The sequence below is a fragment of the Lutra lutra genome, chromosome 16 (assembly GCF_902655055.1).
Source record: "Lutra lutra chromosome 16, mLutLut1.2, whole genome shotgun sequence".
Lineage (NCBI taxonomy): Eukaryota > Metazoa > Chordata > Mammalia > Carnivora > Mustelidae > Lutra > Lutra lutra.
Genome location: NC_062293.1, coordinates 2,269,364 through 2,287,607, shown reverse-complemented (window position 1 = coordinate 2,287,607; position 18,244 = coordinate 2,269,364). Strand labels below are relative to the sequence as shown.

Sequence of the window (18,244 nt, the reverse complement as noted above, 5' to 3'; positions counted from 1 at the left end):
GACCACAGTCCATGCTGTGCACAGCCAGGGGGCGGCGGTGATCTCAACTTTGGGCTCTCGTCAGGGAGGTGGGAAGACAGTGGAGGGTTTGGGGCTGAGGCATGGCTCTGGGTTTAGCAGAATCCCTCTGGCTCTCATGCCGAAGGGTCAAGGGTAGAACACGGGAGGCCTAATTGAGGTGATGCACGGACCGGGGCAGTAGCCATGAGGCTAGTGTGAAGCTGTGGGATTCTGCATATAATTTCAGCTGCCCCAGTGGGAGTTCCTGCTGGATTGGATGTGGTGTGAGCAGTAGAGGAGGGTCAAGTGAGTCTGCAGGGTCCAAGCCTGACCAGCAGAGACAGGGGAGGTAGCGCAGGGAAGTCCACTATGGGCCTGGCACCCAGCGCTATCAAATGTCTCTCAGATGATGGGCAAAGGAAAAGGCCCAGCTCACAGCACATCAGCCTCTTCTCCACCGTGTGGAGAATCCCTGTCCTTCGCCCTTTTCCCCCTGGCATTTCCTCCAGTCCTGAGTTTGTGTGGGAACAGTGGGTGTCCTATTTTCAAGCTGCATAACCTGATGCGGGGTCTCTTGTCCCACCCAAGAACCTCTCAGAGCTGGTGGCCCTGCAGACGCGGGTCAAGCACCTCCAGGCTGTGAAGGACGGGAGGTACGTGTTCCTGTTCCGCTCCAAACAGTCGCTACTGCACGAGCACAGGCGCTTGGACAATCGGCTGGTCGTCATCAGCACCATCCTCGACCAGGTGAAGAACGAGTACCCCCAGTTCCAGGCGGCCCTGCTCAAGGTCAGCCAGACCATCGCCAGCAAGCTCCGGCCCTCCGAGTCCCCCTAAGAGAGCAGCCTGGGCCCTCCCTCCCACGCCTGCCCCCCCCCCCACCCCTGGAAGAGACCAGAATCTGTGTATGGAGCCATGCCCAGCCCCAGAGACGCCCTTTCGGAGAAACAGGCCAGCGCGGCGGATCCGGATGCTCTCAGTCGCCCCCCCACCCCAGGCCGTCCCAACCGAGTCAACTCCCAGCGCTTCCGGGGGCACTTCGGGGAGCCTCCCACCCCACGCAGGGCGGACTCCGCGAGCCTCTGTCCCGAGTGCCCAGAGGGGACCGCGGCGCCGCCTGCTCGCGCCCCGGTCCCACGGGCGTCCCGGAGGAGGGCCCGACAGAGAGCGGGCGAGGGCCAGGCGCCCCAGGACGCCGCCCGTCTCCAGCTGTCCCCGCGCGGTTGTCGCCGTCGCGCGACGCCCCGCCCCGCCCCAGCACCTGCCACCCGGCGGCTTCTCGGCCGCGTCCTGGGAAAGGGCCTTCAGAACAATTTCCAGCACGAAAATAAAATTCTTTTCTGAACGCGGGAGAAACGCGTCTTTGTCCGCCAGCGCCGCGCCCCCGCGGCGGGAGGCGCCCTCGGAGCGCCGGGTCGCCCCCCGCAGCCTCCGCTTTTCCGGGAACGAAGACGCTTTCCCTGCCCGAACGGCTTCCGCGCACCGGCCGCGCGCTGAGGGAGCCCGCGGTCCCCGTCCGGGAGGCCCTAAGGCCCGCGCGCCGTCCCCGGCCTGCACGCGCGTCCCGGCAGGTGCGCGCCGCTCGCCCCCTCTCAGGCTCGGGGCGCGGCGGTGGGCGGGGACGGAGAAGCCCCGCCAGCAGGGGGCGCGCGCGTCCGGAGGCGCGCACCCTTCCCAGGGCGCCTGCGCGGGCGCCGGTCACCCGGCCTGCCCCGCCCCCTCTGGCGCGTGCCCCGCCTGCGCCTGACGCCGGGTGGCCGAGGTGGGCCGGCGCGCGTGCGCGGACGCTAGATGCCGGTGGCGGGGAGGATCGGACGCGCGTGCGCGGAGACTAACGGGGTTGAAGGGGAGGTCGGAGAGCGAGGCGGGCTGGGCGCGCGTGCGCGGAGGCTGGAGGGGCGACCCCAGGCTGGACGCGCGTGCGCGGAGGTGAGCGGACAGCGGGTTGCGGGGGTTCCAGCAAAGGGCCGGGCGGGGACCGTCTGCAGCGATCGCTGCGACAGGGGCTGGGCAGTCGGGGCGGTCGGGGCGGCCTTGACTCCGTAAGGGGGCGGGGCGGGATTGCCTGGCTGTGGCCGCGGGTGCAGAAGCTGAGCGCGTCCTGCCAGTGTCCGCGTGCGGCGGGCCGCGGTGACGACGGGGACCCCGGGGGTTCCGCGGTGCCCTCCGCGCCCTCGGTGCTGGGCGACGGGCGGCCGTTTGCCCAGTTGGGAGGAAACTGAGGCACGGGGTAAGGACCCTGCGTCTCTGAGCAGGGCGCAGCTGGACTTTGAACCCGCTCGTCTACTCCGCCACTCGGGTTGGGGGAGCAGCGGCTCCAGCTCCGAGCCACTTTCCTGAAGCGAGGTCACGGGGTCTCTGGGCCAGCGGCACCGCTTGACCTCCTGACCTTCTCCTTTTCCCCATTTTGTCTGAATTGTCAAGCCCTCCGGTGGACAGTCTTCCCGCGTCCAGGGTCTTCCCCGCGCGGAGTGGAGACAGCGGCAGGGGCGGGTCCTGGCCCTGCTGTGCCCCTGGCCACCCCCTGGCCACGCCCGCGCCCCTGAATTCCGGGTGGGGAGGGCCACCAGCACTGGGCAGGAGCTCCCAAGAGCAGGTTCCCCAGGGGGCCTCGCGGTCACAGGGTGTCACATGCGTCTGGATGGGGCAGGTGCAGCTGGGACACTGCCGTATAAACACGTGCACATTTAGTCTTGGTCCCCAACTCCTAAGACGCTGGGAACCTTGGCACTGGTAGTCTTTTTTGTGCTCACAGAATGACTGGCCGCTGGGGCCTCTGGGCAGCCTCGGGTGGGGCCCAGTCCCCAGAAGCAGGAGGCAGGAGTCTAGCGTGGGGACTGTTGGCCCACTTGCCCTACCCCCAGCCTCTGGGGAGGACAGAGGGCTGGTGAGTGACAGTCACCAGTGGCCAGTGATTTAATCAGTTGTGCTTAGATAATAAAACCAAAACTCATTGGGGTTCGGACAGCCTCCGAGCTGTGAACACACTTCAGCGCGGGAGGGTGGGCGGCCTGCCCAGCGAGGGCGTGGGGGCTCCGGACTCACCCCCATCCCCATCCCACCCATGGCCTCTGGCTGCCCCATCCTTTACAATAAACAGGTAACAGTATGTAAAGCTCCTCCCTGAGTGTGCTGAGTTGTTCCAGCCAATCATCGAACTAGAGGTGGATGCAGGGAGTGGGGCAGACCCTTGAATTTATAGCCCATTATTTGCTCAGAAGTGGGAGTGACAACGGGGGGGGGGGCGCTCGTGCCTGGGGTCTGAAGGGGGCAGTCCTGTGGGGCTGAGCCCTCACCTGTGGGGTCTGCGCCGACACTGGGATTCATGTCAGGGTTGGAGTGAATCCCTGGGCTGGCGTCGGGAGAATGGGACCGTTCGTTGGCATGAGGGAAAACCCCACACGTTTGGGTCAGCAGCACTGTGAATAAAAGTGGTTCACTCATGCACCCAATCCAGCAGTGGCCTACTGTGGCCAGAGTGTCCCAGGAACCCTGTTTGTGTGTTTGACGGGTTCAGACTCCCTTGGGCCCTCACTGACTTCTACTAGCGTGTGACTTTTCCCCAGTCCTTGCATGTTTCTGGGGGCACGATGATGAGAGCGGCCCCCAGGCCTCCTGCCACGCGGAGCTTGCCCCTGTCTGCTCCGGGGCCAGGCTGCTTCCTAGCCCACGACACTAGGGCAGGCCGCCACTGAGAGACCTTGACCTCACTAGCGGCCAGCTTTGGCTCAGGTCCTCCTGCCAGACCCATGGAACCTTCGGAACCTTCCTCAGCCTACACGCCAGGCAGTCCAGGATGCTTGGACCCAAGCACTCCTCCCCTCGGCATCTGACGCCTCTGAGGTCAGATCTTGCCTGGGGTGACAGCTCTCCCAGCTTTCCTGGCAACCTCCCCGTTTTCTCTCGGAGAGAAAGGACTCCCCTAATTAAATCCGTGCACATTGGTCTTGTTGGTATCTTACTCCTCAGAGGAGCTGAGCCAACAATGTTCATCATAAAATATTTAGAACAGGGGCCCCTGGGTGGCTCAGATGGTTAAGCGTCTGCCTTTGGCTCAGGTCATGATCGCCAGGTCCTGGGATCAAGCCCCACATCGGGCTCCTTGCTCAGTGGGGAGCCTGCATCTCCCTCTCCCTCTGCTCCTCCCCCTGCTTGTGCTCTGACCGTCTTTCTCTCTCTCTCAAATGAATAAATGAGAAAAACACGTAGGACATACAGAGAAGCAAAAGGGAGGTAGTAGTGGACTTAGCTCCCGAGTGCCCAGAGAGAGGAGCTGCCGCACACCTGACCGCAGGGGCAGGGAGGGCCATCCGGGAGTGTGGCCCTCGGCCGCAGTGCTGGCGACTTCTTACCAGGCTGTAGCCACTGCCCGGTCAGCAGAAGAGGGACCGAGGGAGAGTGGTGGGTGCCCTGAGGGCTCTTCCACTTCTGGCTCATTTGCCAAAACAGAGTGACTCAGCCCCAGTCTCTGCGGAAGCGGGACCGTGTTTCTGCCAGGTGTGCTGTGACTCGTCTGTTTGATTTACGAGCTTACCACATAGGTCTTTGCGTGTCATTAAATCATTTTACACACATTTTAAATGCTTTTCATTTGTAAGCAGTCACAGTACAGGGCGTCCCGAAACTCCCTATTTGGGGCTTTCCTCAGCTTTCCCTTTTCCCTTCCCTTGCTGTCTTTCTAAACAGTGCCAGCAGCTCGTCCCTCCCTGCCTGCCCCGGTTCTCTGCACACCTCACGCTGGGCACTGCCGGGCCAGCCACCGGTCCGCGTCTGGAAACTGCTGTGAGAGCCCCACGACCCCCCCACCCCCAGCCACTCCGTCCCGCCTTCCTTGCTGAGCCCGGCTCCTCTCTCGGCAGGCCTCCAGGACCCAGCCGGCTGCCTGCAGGGGCCAGCGACCATGGCCGCGCTGTGGCCTCCGAGCTCCCGCCCCCTGCTGGGGGTCTGCACCTTCGTGTCCCTGGCCACCGCTGTCTTCCTGGGGCACGTCCTGCTCCGTGATTTCTTGGTGGTCCCCCAAGAGCAGCGCGGCTTCTCCCGAGTCCCTGAGCAGCTGTATCACGCTCGCCAGCAGGAAGCCCGTGACCCAGGCCCCCAGCCCACCACAGGGTACCACGGCAGTCCCCGAGCGGCACCCAGCCAGTGCGATGTGCCCCCCAACAGCCGCTTTGACTGCGCCCCTGACAAGCCTATCACTCAGGAGCAGTGTGAGGCCCGGGGCTGCTGCTACCAGCCTGCGAGTCAGTGGCCTCAGGTTCCCCGGATGGGGCAGCCCTGGTGCTTCTTCCCACCCAGCTACCCGAGTTACAAGCTGGGGAACCTGACCAGCACGGAGACAGGCTACACGGCCACCCTGACCCGCACCAGCCCAACCGGCTTCCCCAAGGACATCTTGACCTTGCGGCTGGACCTGCTGCTGGAGACAGAGAGCCGGCTTCACTTCACGGTGGGCAGGGCCACCTGGGGGCAGAGGAAACGTGGGTGGGTGGCCTGTCAAGGTGGAACCGACTGGGTGCTGGTCTGGTGTGCAGATGCGTTAGGTGGCTTCACTGGGAGTCCAGGAATGAGCACACGGTGCCTACGCTCAGGGAGCCGTGGCCACTAAGACTGTGATCAGAAGGTTCTAGAACGTGCTCTGGAGGGCAGGGCCCAGGGCACAGTGGAGGGAGGTCAGGTCTCCCCCAGTAAGTAACCTCCCACCTGGGACCTTAAGTCCTATAGGACAGGAGTCAGCAAGGGGAGAGGTGGAGAAGGAAGAAGGCGGAACGTTCCAGGCAGTGGGCAGTGGAATCTGGTGATCGTCCACCCCCCTGAGGGCAGGACCTGTTGTCTGATTCACTCCCTGCTGATTTCCAGCCCCTGGAACCATCTGGCACGTAGCAGGTGCCCAGTGGAAACCCAGGCGCTGAGTATGAGGAGGCCAAGCCAAGAGCGTCTGAGGCACAGAATTCGTAATAACTTTAACGAAGTGATTTCCAGCCACTAGCATTTACCGGGTGATTGCTGGGCAGCAGACAGAGCCGGGCTGGCTGATCTGACCCTCAGCCACCCTGCGACAGGCATGCTGGGTGGAACGTTGTTGCCAGGTTCAGCCAGTAAAAATGCAGGATGCCAGTAACTTTGGATCCAGAAAACCAAGGAATGGGTTTATAGTTGTTAGCATACGTCCCATGCAATATTTGAGGCATACTGGAAGAAGTGTGTTTGGAATTCAGATTGCCTGGGTGTTGTGTGTCTTCCCTGGAGACCCGCGCGGGGTGGTCCCCGGGCTCGGGATGCAAGGACACGGAGGCTCAGTGGACCATGTCGCCCACGCTCCCATGCTGTGTGCGGCCACGCTGGGCCGTGCACGGAGTCCCCACTCCTCTGGAGGGTGAGGGCGGGGTGTTGGGGGGAAGGCGTGCCAGTCCACAGAGAGCCTCATGGCGCCAACATCTGACTTCTAGATCAAAGATCCCGCCAACAGACGCTATGAGGTGCCCCTGGAGACCCCGCGTGTCCGCAGCCGGGCCTCGTCCACACTCTACAGTGTGGAGTTCCAGGAGGAGCCCTTTGGGGTGGTCGTGCGCCGGAAGCTGGACGGCCGGGTGCTGTGAGTGCTGGTCTCTGTGTCCCGACCCCAGCGGGAGGGTCAGGGCGCCATCCCCCGCTCTCCCTCGGGCCACCTCCCTGCTCCCTCCACCTGGAGCCCTCCCTCCCCTCACTCAGCTCCTCAGCCACCCCTCTGCAGAGGCCCTCCTGATGTCCCCCAGGGAGGGCCCGCTGGGGGTGGCATCCTACCAGGGACCTTTGGCAATGGCTGTCCCGCACAGAGCACCCGCCCCAGTGTCGAAGGTGCCCAGGCTGAGAAACCTCGGTCGGCACTGTGGGCAGCGTCCCCTTGCCACTTCCTGTTCACATGCATGTGATTTAGCGTCCAGTGCCATGTGTCACTCAGGTGCGTCAGGCACCCCAACAGCTGAGCAGTAGGTGCTGTTACTGTCCCCACTGTCTGGACAGGGAGACTGAGGCAGGCCCTGAGGGCAGCCCCTGAGCCAGGGCCCCAGCATCCATGTTATTGGCCACTGTCTGTGTCCCGTGCCCCCGGGGCTTCTGTCCGCTGAGGTCTTAGGTTTATCCGAATCGTGGCTGCTGTCTGCCCGCCAAGGAGCCTTTCCCGTTCCAGACACTCGCTCCTGGATCTCCAGCTCCTAACGAGGTTCTGACCCACAGCGGGCGCCGGCAGGATGGGTAGGGAGGACGAGGGCATCGGTCAGTCATGCCCTCGCCTCCAGGGGACACGTCACCTCCCCATCACACCCTGGAGGTTGGATGCACCAAAGTGTCCTGGAATCCAGTGTGGTGGCCGTGACTCCAGTGTCTGACGGGTCCCCTGCCAGAGTGCCCCTGTCTGTCCTGATAGTGGATTCTGCAAGCACATTTTCACCCTGGGCCCTTTGCCTGTATACAGTCCCACGTAAATGAGTGCCCTGGGCGGACAGGGCTCCTTTTTGTCACTGGACGCAGTTCCATGTTTGGGAACGAGCTTGGACTTGCCTTAGGAGAACTCACCTCCTGAAATGCGTTTTTCTTTTCTGCTCCTTCTGGGCTGAGCGTTCTGGAGCTGCCCGCAGGGCTGACACAGTGGAAAGAGGCAGGGAGTGAGGCCAAGTACGATGTCATAACAGTGCTGAGAAAGTTCTAGAGAGGAGCCGTGCAGATGCGGAGGGCAGGGCTGGCTCTGGAGTGAGGGGCTCCAGAAGGCCTCTCCAGGAAGCTGACCTTTGAGCAAAGATCTGAGAGAAGTTTTCCGAAGCACTGAATCAGGTTTTGGTCTTGAAAACAGATACGTCTTGCCCAGGGGCAGGCGCGATGGGATGTCATCCCATGAAATCAGCATTAATAGGTCTTTCGTGCCCCATCTGTGGTTCTTGCCTTGTCCAGACACTGTACCACCTCAGGGGGTCCTGCCCTCCCCTGGGTGGACAGCTCTATGGGCTCTGGGGAAGGATGTGGCCAGGGTCTGGGAGTAGATTTGGTCCTTACAGAAGGATCTTGAGGCCACCTCAAGGACTGGAAGGGTTCGGGCAGCCCTTGCCCAGCACCTGCTAGTAGCCAGGGCTTATGGAGCTGTTCCCTTCTGGATGCCCGCCTGGGGCAACGTGGGTAGAGCCAGGTAGTGTGTGGGGGAGCTCTCCACACCTGGGTCAGGCCCCCTGGGTCGCTGGGCCTCCCGTGGCTGCTTCTGTCCCAGGATTAGAGTGTCACAGTGTGGCCAGGCCTCTCCAGTCCTCCTCAGGGGCCACCAGGGGTCTCTCTGGTCACCTGGCCACCTAGGATGCCAAGGCTGCTGGGCTCTTCCTGGCAGGCTGAACACGACGGTGGCACCCCTGTTCTTTGCCGACCAGTTTCTGCAGCTGTCCACCTCCCTGCCGTCCCAGCACATCGTGGGCCTTGCCGAGCGTCTCGGCTCCCTAATGCTCAGGACCAGCTGGACCAAGATCACCCTCTGGAACCGGGACATCGCCCCCGCGGTAAAGGGGGTGGCGAGGCGGGGATTGGAGGCACCGCGTGGGGGAGGGTGCTAACGAGCTGTGTCCACACGCCCAGCCCAACGTGAACCTGTATGGGTCCCACCCTTTCTACCTGGTGCTGGAGGACGGCGGGTCAGCTCACGGGGTCTTTCTGCTGAACAGCAACGCCATGGGTAAGCAGGTGGGCACCCAGTCCCCGTGTCCCGCAGCCAGCGCTCCCTCTGAGCCCCCAGGCCAGCGGCTTCCCTCGGTGTGGCTGCACCCCCGCCTTCAGGGGGTGAGCACAGGGCTGTCTGCACCTGTCCAGACCTGCTAGCGGTCGAGGAGTGGGGCCGTGTGGAGGGCCTTGGGCCTTGTTTGCCTCCCCAAGAAATGAGGCCAGTGGGCCGTGGTTTCTGCCAGCCTCGCCCTTAGGTGCCCCCAAGATGCACTCTGGGACCCCTGCTCTGAGCAGAGGCCGGAAAGGGGAGTCCCGGGGTCTGTTCGGCTCCAGGCTCTCAAAGGAGTCAGGCTCAGGGGAACTGTCCCCAGGCCCCAAGCAGGCTGCTCCCAGCTTCCCTGGTGGGATGTGACCCCTCTTCAAGGTGCCGTGGAGGCAGGGGTGGGGGGAAGGCGGCACAGATATTTGTTCCTGAGCCCCAGGGCTGCCTCCCCCAGACGTGATCCTGCAGCCGAGCCCGGCCCTCAGCTGGAGGTCGACAGGTGGGATCCTGGACATGTACATCTTCCTGGGCCCTGAGCCCAAGAGCGTGGTGCAGCAGTACCTGGAAATCGTGGGTAGGCCTGTTCCGCGGCCCCGCGCCCCCCCCCGATCCCTCCTGCCCCCCCCAGCCTCCTCAGGTCCCTCCACCCCTCCCCGCTGCCTGCCTGCTCACGGAGCCTCCCCCATCTGCCGGACCGCAGGCTACCCATTCATGCCGCCCTACTGGGGCCTGGGCTTCCACCTCTGCCGCTGGGGCTATTCCTCCACCGCCATCACCCGCCAGGTGGTAGAGAACATGACCAGGGCCCGCTTCCCCCTGGTGAGTGCTGGGAGGGTGTGCTCAGGGGCTCTGGGCCAGGACACAGGCCCCCAGGCCGGCTGTAGCGGACCCTGTGCTGGCTGCAGGACACCCAGTGGAATGACCTGGACTACATGGACGCCAGGAGGGACTTCACCTTCAACACGGACGGCTTCGCGGACTTCCCGGCCATGGTGCGGGAGCTGCACCAGGGTGGCCGGCGGTACGTGATGATCGTGGTGAGTGGCCCTCCTGTCCCGTGCCGCATGGGGCTGCCTCTCCGGAAAGGGGGGCCGGGCGCAGGGCCGGGCTCTGAAGGGCCCCGCACTCCTGGGGCCAGTTCTCGCGGCTGAGCGTCCAGCTGCATGGCTGGAGGAGATGGGGAGGGGGCGCTGAGGCCAAGGGGCTGCACAGCGGACACCCCACGGTGGAGGGATCTGGTCTGCCCGGAGGTCGGAATCATGCTGACACTGGCCGTTTCCCTCAGTTCAACCCTCGGAGCGCAGCCAGCATCTGTGGCCGCTCAGGGCAGGGAGGGCGGATGTGGACCTTCTCTTATTCTGAAACCCGAGAACCTGTAAAGCAGAGCCCAGACGTGCATGCTAGGGGCCGCGCAGGCCAGTCTCTCCCCAGACGTGTGCATCAGCACGCACGCCCCTCCTGCCTCTGTTCTTTCTAATGATGTATTGGGAGCATTTTCCCGTTTCCCCAGTAACTGGTGCCTGGCTTTGGGCATTTCCTTCTCCTCTGACCCCGCTCAGGACCCTGCCATCAGCAGCTCAGGTCCCCCCGGTAGCTACCGACCCTACGACGAGGGTCTGAGGAGGAAGGTTTTCATCACCAATGAGACCGGGCAGCCTCTGATTGGGAAGGTAGGGTGGGGGCCACTGGGGGTCCGGGGGGAGAAAGCAGGAGGCCCAGCCAGGGGGAGCAGGGGGCTCACTGTTGGGAAGAGGATAGGATTCAAGAAATCATGTTGTCCAATGAGACAGTGTAGGCCAGGTAGGGGGAGGGTCACAGCTGGAAGTGACGGGGGCTGCGGATTGATGCCACCTCAGATCCTTCCATCAGGGGCCCTTGACTTTGTGGGCAGCTGGGCCCAGCCCAGGCATGAGCTCTACAGACCCTCGGCAGGGGTCTCTGTGTCCTCAGCCCCTGGGGGCTTCCCAGCTCTTCCCATAAGGCGCCTGGCAGAGCCCCCAGCTTCCTGTTCCGGGGCGTGCCTGTAACCAAAGGAAGGGGTTCCCCGCTGAGGGGAGGCTGGGGAGGCCATCGGGGGTGCAGAGGTCCGCAACTCGGTCCCGGGGCCCTTGTCTGAAAGTGAGGTCTCAGCTGAGTGTCCCCCCCCCCCATGGCCCCTACCGCCACCGCCCCTCACCTCCACAGCCCTCCCACCCCCAGGCAGACGAGCGAGGCTGTAGCGCTGGGGGGGCCTGGTCTCCCCTCTGGCCTTTCCTGCAGGTGTGGCCCGGATTCACCGCCTTCCCCGACTTCACCAGCCCCGCGGCTTTGGACTGGTGGCAGGACATGGTGTCCGAGTTCCACGCCCAGGTGCCCTTCGACGGCATGTGGATCGTGAGTGTCCCGAGGGCTGTGGGACTGGCCCTGCCATCTGCCCAGGGCAGGGCGCCCACCGCCAGGGCCTCTTTTGCAGGACATGAACGAGCCGTCCAACTTTGTGAAGGGCTCTGTGGACGGTTGCCCTGACAACGAGCTGGAGAACCCGCCCTACGTGCCAGGTGAGTTCTCCTTCCCGCCCCCACGTGCCGCCGTCCTTTCCGAGGAGCCGATGGCACAGCCACCCTGGGAAGGGGAGGGCAACCCCGGGAGGAAGGTCAGGCTGGGGAGACATCAGCCAGGCAGTGCGGACCGGGGCACCCGCTGCTGGCCGGGGCCCTCCAGAGGGAAGGTGTCTCAGGCTCAGGGACAGGAACGGGGAGAGACTGGAAATGCGTCAAGAGCAGGTGGGCGTGGAGTCTGCGGTCTGCAAAGGTCGGCCTCAGCCTCCACCTCTCCCTGTCCTTGGGAGGGGGAGATACTCCCCCTTCCAAGGGGGCTCCTGGGACGTGGGGGCACCAGTGGGCCAGGCGGAGGCTCCACAGACAGAGACGGCCTGCTTCTCTTCCAGGGGTGGTCGGCGGGACCCTGCGGGCCGCCACCATCTGTGCCTCCAGCCGCCAGTTCCTCTCCACGCACTACAACCTGCATAATCTGTACGGCCTCACGGAAGCCCTGGCGTCCCACAGGTGAGGGCCGTGCTCACGGCTGCCCCGCGCCCTGGAGGAAGGCCTGGTGGCAAGCACACAGAGACCCAGCGGGAGCCTGGAGGGACACCTGTCCTCCCTGTGACACGCTCACCTTGTAGGGCAGCCCAGTGGCTTGGGCCGGACCCCCGCCCTCCTGGCCTTGGCCCTTTCAGCGGCTCGCTCCCCGCTCTGCCTCCCTCCTGCACCCCCACGTGAGGCGTGGGGTCACACCGGGGCTCCCGGGCAGCCCTGCTCCGCACTGCCCTGTCTCCCTGCTCTGCACAGGGCCCTCGTGAAGGCTCGGAGGACGCGGCCCTTTGTGATCTCCCGCTCGACCTTCGCCGGCCACGGCCGATACGCCGGCCACTGGACGGGGGATGTGTGGAGCAGCTGGGAGCAGCTGTCCTACTCTGTGCCAGGTGAGAGCCCCTGTCCGCAGCAGCAGCTCAGAACGGAGCGCCGGGCCCAGCTCAGCTCAGCGAGACGCTGCTGGCGCACGCGGGGCGAGAGGCCTGCAGTCCCCTGTGCCCCGTGCCCCCGTGCAGGGGCTCACCCGTGCGGATCAGCTGCCCTGTGGCCTGTGCCCCGTGCCCCCGTGCAGGGGCTCACCCGTGCGGATTGGCTGCCCTGTGCCCTGTGCCGCTCTGGCAGGCCGTGATCTAGTTTCCAAGCATCCCCATCGCTGCCTCGCGCCGGCCACTGCCGGCGAAGCAGTCAGATTCCGTCCTCTCAAGATGTCCCTTCTGGTGACCTGAGCCCAGCCTGTGGGTGCCACCCACCCCACCCACAGAGGAGAGTTTGACTTTAGTTCTCAACAGCTCTGATGCTGCAGACACGTGCTGGGCAGAGAGAAGGGGCCGGGGTGCCCTCCCCGGGTCAGCACCTGGCACTGCTGGGCCTCCAGCAATCTCCCAGCCTGGGAGCGCTCTGGTGGTGGCCGGCCTGCGGCGGTGCGGGGTGCGTCTGCAGACCTTTGGGCCATGGGGAAGCCCTGCGAGGTGAGCTCTTGGAGGAGGAGCCATTCCTCCTTCCAGAAGCCACTGTCCGGCTCTGCCCACAAATGCCACTGGCTCTGATGTCACCCTGGGGCAGGCACAGCTCACCAGGGCCCAAGCCCCTGCAGGCCAGTCTCTGAAGCCCCTTGGAGCAGGTTCCTGGCCCTGCGCCCACCCCTGGTTCTCGGGCTGTAGTGCTCGTGGGCACTGATCATTCCATGGCAGAGGTGACGTTGGTCCTGGGACCTGTTGCAAGCCAGGCCCTAGGCTGGGTTGGGTCTGCCCTTTGGCTGCCGGTCCCCGAGGAGACTCTGAGGAGAGGGAGGGCCCAGAGCAGCCTGGTCCTCTGAACAGTGGCGGGTGCGCCCCAGCTGATAGGACCCGCAGCCACCTGACCCTTCAGCAGCTTGGGGGCTCGCTGACCTCCCGGCCGCACACACCAGCTCACACTGGCTACTGATGGCCCAGAAACGTGGGCTCCCCCAGCCCCAGAGGCTTGTGGTCCGACTCACGGCATCGGAGCGGAGAGCCCTTCCTTGTGTCCTCCAGCTCCTGGGAGTGGCCGGCAGCCCTTGGTGTCCTTCATGGGGGGCTGTCCCTCCAGTCTCTGCCTCCGTTCTTGCTGGGCCATCTGCCCCGTATGTGTCATCAAGGTCTGGGCTTCCTCTCACGCGTTCACCAGGTGTACTGGGTCAGGACTTTCGGTGACCTTGACTGAATGGTCGCCACCTAGAGCCCCTTTCCAAATAAGGTCACCTCATGAGCACAGAGGGTTAGGACTCGAGCACCCCTTTTGTGGGGACACACTTCCACCCTAATGGGCCGCTCTGCCCACCCCAGATGTCAGCAGGCAGTCTACGAGGGACCCCCTTCTGCTGACCACCAGTGGAAGATGCCAGGGCCAGCGCCGTACTGAACGGTGGGGCGGGGGCGGGGGGTAAGCCCCAGTCTGGCTCTGCCCCCCCAGAAATCCTGCTGTTCAATCTGCTGGGGGTGCCGCTGGTGGGGGCTGACGTCTGTGGCTTCCTGGGCAACACCTCGGAGGAGCTGTGTGTGCGCTGGACCCAGCTGGGGGCCTTCTACCCGTTCATGCGGAATCATAACGACCTCAACAGCCTGGTAGGCGCCCGGCGGGCCGGGCGGGGTTCCGCCCTGGGGGTCCCGCTGCAGACGTAGCAGCGCGGTCTGGCGTCCATGCCAGCAGGCTGAGTCTCCCGAGGGAGAGGCAGGGACTTCGAGGCCTGAGAGCCAGACGCCACCCTCCCCTCCCCTCCCCTCCCCCGCTGCAGCCTCAGGAGCCCTACAGGTTCAGCGAGACGGCACAGGAAGCCATGCGGAAGGCCCTCAGCCTGCGCTACGCACTCCTGCCCTACCTGTACTCGCTCTTCCACCGGGCCCACGTCCTGGGCGAGACCGTGGCCCGGCCCCTCTTCCTAGAGTGAGTGCCTGGGGTCGGGGAGAGAGGGCCCACAAGCTGACTACCAGCCTAGTGGCCAGCAGGACCCCCATCCTGCTGGACAGGGGTGTTATCCCCAGACCGAGGGAGGCAGGGAGGAAACCCAGGCCCTCCCTACTGGGGGCCCTTTGCACCCCACTTCCCACCTGTGAGATTGCAGCTCAGGGCTGGGGACGGTGCAGGTTCCTAAAAACCCAGGGTGAGGGACACCCAAGTCCAGACCAGGCCAACCGGACAGTAAAGCAAGTTGTAAAGCCATCCCGGGGGTGGCTTACGGGGAAAAGGACCTTGGAAAAAACCCAACTGATGCCCCCAAGTAGGACTCAGATGTGTCAAAGGTGCCCGCGGGAAAATACCGTGTCCGGCCCGTGGGTCAGAGCAGTCCCATGTGGTACAGATCCGTTAGCTCTTTGCAAAAATCCATTTTCCTCTCATGCTGTGCAAATGCAAGTTCCAGGTGGGTTACACCCTTAGACATCGAAACTGAAGCTCTAGGAAGTTCCATGGGACACAGAAGCAAACGTCCCCCACTGGCTGGAGGAGGGGGTTGAATTTAGGAAGAAAAGTTCTACTTCTCCGAACAGAAACTGAGACCATTATGACTTCCCTCATCGCGGAATCGCGAAGGCAAACACACTGGGGTCATCAGTGTCCCAAACTGACAGGGAAAACGCACTGGTTGGTGGGACCAGGACAAGCCAGCAGCAGACCAGTGGCCAGGAAGTTTATCACACTGGGGCCACGGATGGTGCCCTGCCCTGAGTGTGTGGCCAGGGAGAGGGCCTGTTTGCCTCCTGCGCCGAGCTCCGGGGGCTGGGACCAGCCTCGCCCCGTCCCGCCTGGAGTCCTCTGGCTCCTTGTGATTCCCTGAGGGCCTCCTGAACATGCTGAGGTCACCAGGCCCATGCACCCGCCTCTCATGTTTGAAGGTTCCCCGAGGACCCGCGCACATGGACCGTGGACCGCCAGCTCCTGTGGGGGGCGGCTCTGCTCATCACACCCGTGCTTGAGGCCGGGAAGGTCCAAGTGACAGGCTACTTCCCCCTTGGCACATGGTACGACCTGCAGATGGTGAGTCCTGGGGACCAAAGATGTCCGTCCTCCCGGGCCTGGGGGGTGGGCCAGAGGGCAGAAGGGAGCATGTGTGTGGGGACCCGGCTGCATGAGGGCCTCCTCATGCATTTTCGCACCCAGGCTTTGCAGTGACCCATTTTCCAGATGAGAAGACTGAGGCCTGAGTGGCCCTGGTCTCCAGTTCTCCCACTCCAGAGTCCTGCGCCCGCCCCAAGCCTGCGTCAGGCTCTTAGTGACGTCACCGGGGCTCCGGCACTGTCCTGACTCATGACACGCCGTCTCCCTCCAGGTGCCAGGAGAGGCCTTCGGCAGCTCCCCACGTCCTCCTCGGGCTCCCCTCATGTCCGCCATCCACAGCGAGGGGCAGTGGGTGACACTCCCAGCCCCACTGGACACGATCAACGTGCATCTGCGGGCTGGGCACATCGTCCCCCTGCAGGTACCAGGGCCGGGCCCCCGAGCCTGTCCGCCCAGCTCTGGGGCTGCCTGGACCCCACGCTGCCCCTTCAGGAGAGGGTCCATCCCTAAACCTCAGGCAGAGAGGACAGCAACTAAGGGTTGAAGATGAGCTGACATGCCCAGAGGGAGGCGGGGAGTCCTGCCTCGTGTCCCCTCCTTGGGAAGCAGCGTGCAAGCCTCCGTGGGCTACTCGTGTCCTCGAAGGTGTCTGCCCTGGCCAGAGGGGTCAGGACAGGCGCCCCAGCCCCTTGGGTGTAGGCTGTCCTGTGGGTCCTGCCTCCTTGCAGCACGGACTTGTCCCAGCCCAGTGTCCTTCCCGTTCTGACTCTGGAGGCCTCTGCCGGGCTTGAGATGGTGACATGCACCACCCGCTTTTCCAGGGCCCTGGCCTCACAACCACGGAGTCCCGGAAGCAGCCCATGGCCCTGCTCGCCGCCCTGACCGTGAACGGGGAGGCCCGAGGGGAGCTGTTCTGGGATGACGGGGAGAGCCTGGGGGTGCTGGAGCGTGGGGACTACACGGAGGTCATCTTCCTGGCTAGGAATGTGAGTCCCAGGACCTGCTGGAGCTGGTGGGCGTCGTGGGGACCCCCGTCCCTGGGTCAGCCTCGTGAAGGGAGCAGGGCCTGTGGGCCAGCCGCCCTGAGCCAGTCCTCACGCACCTGCTGGTGTCCTGAGGGTTTGCCCAGAGGCCCCCTCCCCGCCGACCCCCGCTGGTGGGGCTTCCTGGGCCATCCGCTGACACCTCGCTTTTGTCTCTCTGTTCCGCCAGAGCACCATCGTGAGTGAACTGGTGCAGGTGACTAGCGAGGGGGCCGGCCTGCCGCTGAGGAGGGTGACCGTCCTGGGGGTGGCCGTGGCCCCCAGCCAGGTCCTCTCCAATGGCGTCCCTGTCTCCAACTTCAACTACAGCCCCGACACCAAGGCAAGAGGGCCCACAGCTGGGGTCAGAGGGCTCGTCCCCCAGGACGGTCGAGGGGGCAGGAGGTGCCAAGGACCCCTGGGACCTGGTGCCATCTGAGCTGGGCCTTACAAGGGTGAGGGAAGGAGGGGAAGGACAGGCCCCGTGCACCCTGGATCTTTGCTCCTCCGGTGTCTACACAGACGGTGACGCGTGGGCCATGTTTAAATGCCAGCCGGCTTCCAAAGCTGGGGCGGCCAACACAGTGGACACCGTCCTCTGAACTCAGCTGGGGAGGCACAGAGCCAGAAGCCCCTGGGGCTGGGGCCGGCCCTGAGCACACCACTCACCCCAGCCCGGGGTCCCGTGTGCCAGAGCTCGGGGCCTCCCCTCTGATGGCACCTGTCTGGTGGTCAGTTTTTACTTTTTTTTTTTTAATTTTTATTTTTAAAAGATTTTATTTATTTATTTGAGAAAGAGGGAAAGAGCACAAGCAGGAGGAAAAGGAGAGGGAGAGGGAGAAGCAGGCTTCCCACTGAGCAGGGAGCCCGATGCAGGACTTGATCCAGGGCCCTTGGATCATGATCTGAGCCCCCCAGGCACCCCGCTCAATTTTTATTTCTTATTTTTCCCCAGACCCTGGACATCCCCGTGTCCCTGCTGATGGGACAGCAGTTTGTCATCAGCTGGTCGTGACCTGGGCTGGTGGTGTGCCGATCCTGTACGGGAGGAGACAGGTTTCACCATGGCCCCAGCGCCTGCGACCTCCTGGTCAGGACGTGTGGGTGGGCCTCAGGGTGAGACACGCGTGCCCCACGTCTCATGGTGCTGCCCTCCCTCAAGAACCCAGATCTGCCTGTGTGTCTACCTCCTGGGACCAGGGGCTCTGGGCCAGCAACACGCCTGACGGTTCTCTGCACAGATCCCATGGGCCGTGGCCCCAGGGTTGCGTGTGTGCAGTGCTGTTCTGGAAGGCTTACCTCTCCGAAGCTTGTCACTGGAATGAGAATGATGTCACCCGCCCCCAGCTCGTCGCCTGCCCCCAGCTCCCCGCCCGAGACAGCATAGATGCGCTCCAGATGAGGATGTCGTGCCTGCACCCCGAGGTCACACCGTGGGCGGCTGTGCTGCTCTGGCCGGGTGAAAGGACAGGGCTGGGCGGCCACCGCAGCCTGCTTTCTGGGCGATGCCCCCTGGCAGCAGGGGGAGCTGTCCCCCCGCCCCCCGTCTGATGAGAGTGGGCCAGGGGAACTCCGGAGGGTTCACAGGACCCAGGGAAACCCTTGACCTTAAGTGCAATTATTATTAATAAAGGGGTCATTGCAATCAAGCTTCTGCTGGTCCTTCTGGGATTCGGGGCAGAAAGGATGTGTCTCAGGGCCAGGACATGGAGGCAGCCCTCAGCCTGCTCCTGGATGCCCTGGGGGTGGGGGGAGCTGCACGCGTGCCACGCCCCAGGCTCTCAAAGCAGCAGAGCCCTGTGCCACCTTCCCGGCGCCGCTCAGGGGCCTGGAGAACGTCCCACTGGGCGTGGAGTCCGAGGCAGGGTGGGTGGGAGATGGGCCCCTACACCTCATCCCAGGCAACCACCAGTCTGCAG

At 64.0% G+C, this 18,244-nt stretch overlaps 2 protein-coding genes across 6 annotated transcripts in view; both read left to right on the top strand.

Annotated features, from left to right (window-relative positions):
* The window catches only part of CCDC40 (coiled-coil domain containing 40), a 36,010-nt gene extending 34,665 nt beyond the window's left edge, over nucleotides 1-1,345 (top strand). For both annotated transcript variants that reach the window (XM_047708603.1, XM_047708604.1), the window contains exon 20: nucleotides 589-1,345. In XM_047708603.1, the coding sequence (XP_047564559.1) occupies nucleotides 589-837 (249 nt within the window). In that variant the 3' untranslated portion in view covers nucleotides 838-1,345. The remainder of the gene's footprint in view (nucleotides 1-588) is intronic.
* Nucleotides 1,346-1,792: 447 nt separating this feature from the next.
* On the top strand, nucleotides 1,793-17,974 carry GAA (alpha glucosidase). 4 transcript variants are annotated; one of them, XM_047706955.1, is made up of 20 exons: nucleotides 1,793-1,929; nucleotides 4,860-5,446; nucleotides 6,447-6,592; nucleotides 8,348-8,513; nucleotides 8,590-8,686; nucleotides 9,171-9,290; nucleotides 9,417-9,535; nucleotides 9,622-9,753; nucleotides 10,276-10,386; nucleotides 10,976-11,089; nucleotides 11,169-11,253; nucleotides 11,643-11,760; nucleotides 12,046-12,179; nucleotides 13,723-13,874; nucleotides 14,045-14,193; nucleotides 15,141-15,282; nucleotides 15,575-15,724; nucleotides 16,125-16,289; nucleotides 16,516-16,668; nucleotides 17,281-17,974. In XM_047706955.1, the coding sequence occupies exons 2-20, from the start codon at nucleotides 4,901-4,903 to the stop codon at nucleotides 17,338-17,340; spliced, it is 2,859 nt and encodes a 952-aa protein (XP_047562911.1). In that variant the 5' UTR covers nucleotides 1,793-1,929; nucleotides 4,860-4,900; the 3' UTR covers nucleotides 17,341-17,974. The 4 variants fall into 4 exon arrangements, with proteins under 4 accessions (XP_047562911.1, XP_047562907.1, XP_047562910.1 ...); XM_047706951.1 differs by having other exon boundaries at nucleotides 10,916-11,089; XM_047706954.1 differs by lacking the exon at nucleotides 1,793-1,929 and adding an exon at nucleotides 2,019-2,042 and having other exon boundaries at nucleotides 10,916-11,089.
* The last annotated feature ends 270 nt before the right edge of the window (nucleotides 17,975-18,244 follow it).

What these genes read in the sequence shown, in the direction of transcription:
- GAA (XM_047706951.1), top strand. Translation starts at nt 4,901, where the DNA reads ATGGCCGCGCTGTGGCCTCCGAGCTCCCGCCCCCTGCTGGGGGTCTGC. An exon ending in GAACCCGCCCTACGTGCCAG is followed by an intron (nt 11,254 to 11,642) that starts GTGAGTTCTCCT and finishes CTTCTCTTCCAG; the next exon opens with GGGTGGTCGGCGGGACCCTG. An exon ending in CATGGTACGACCTGCAGATG is followed by an intron (nt 15,283 to 15,574) that starts GTGAGTCCTGGG and finishes GTCTCCCTCCAG; the next exon opens with GTGCCAGGAGAGGCCTTCGG.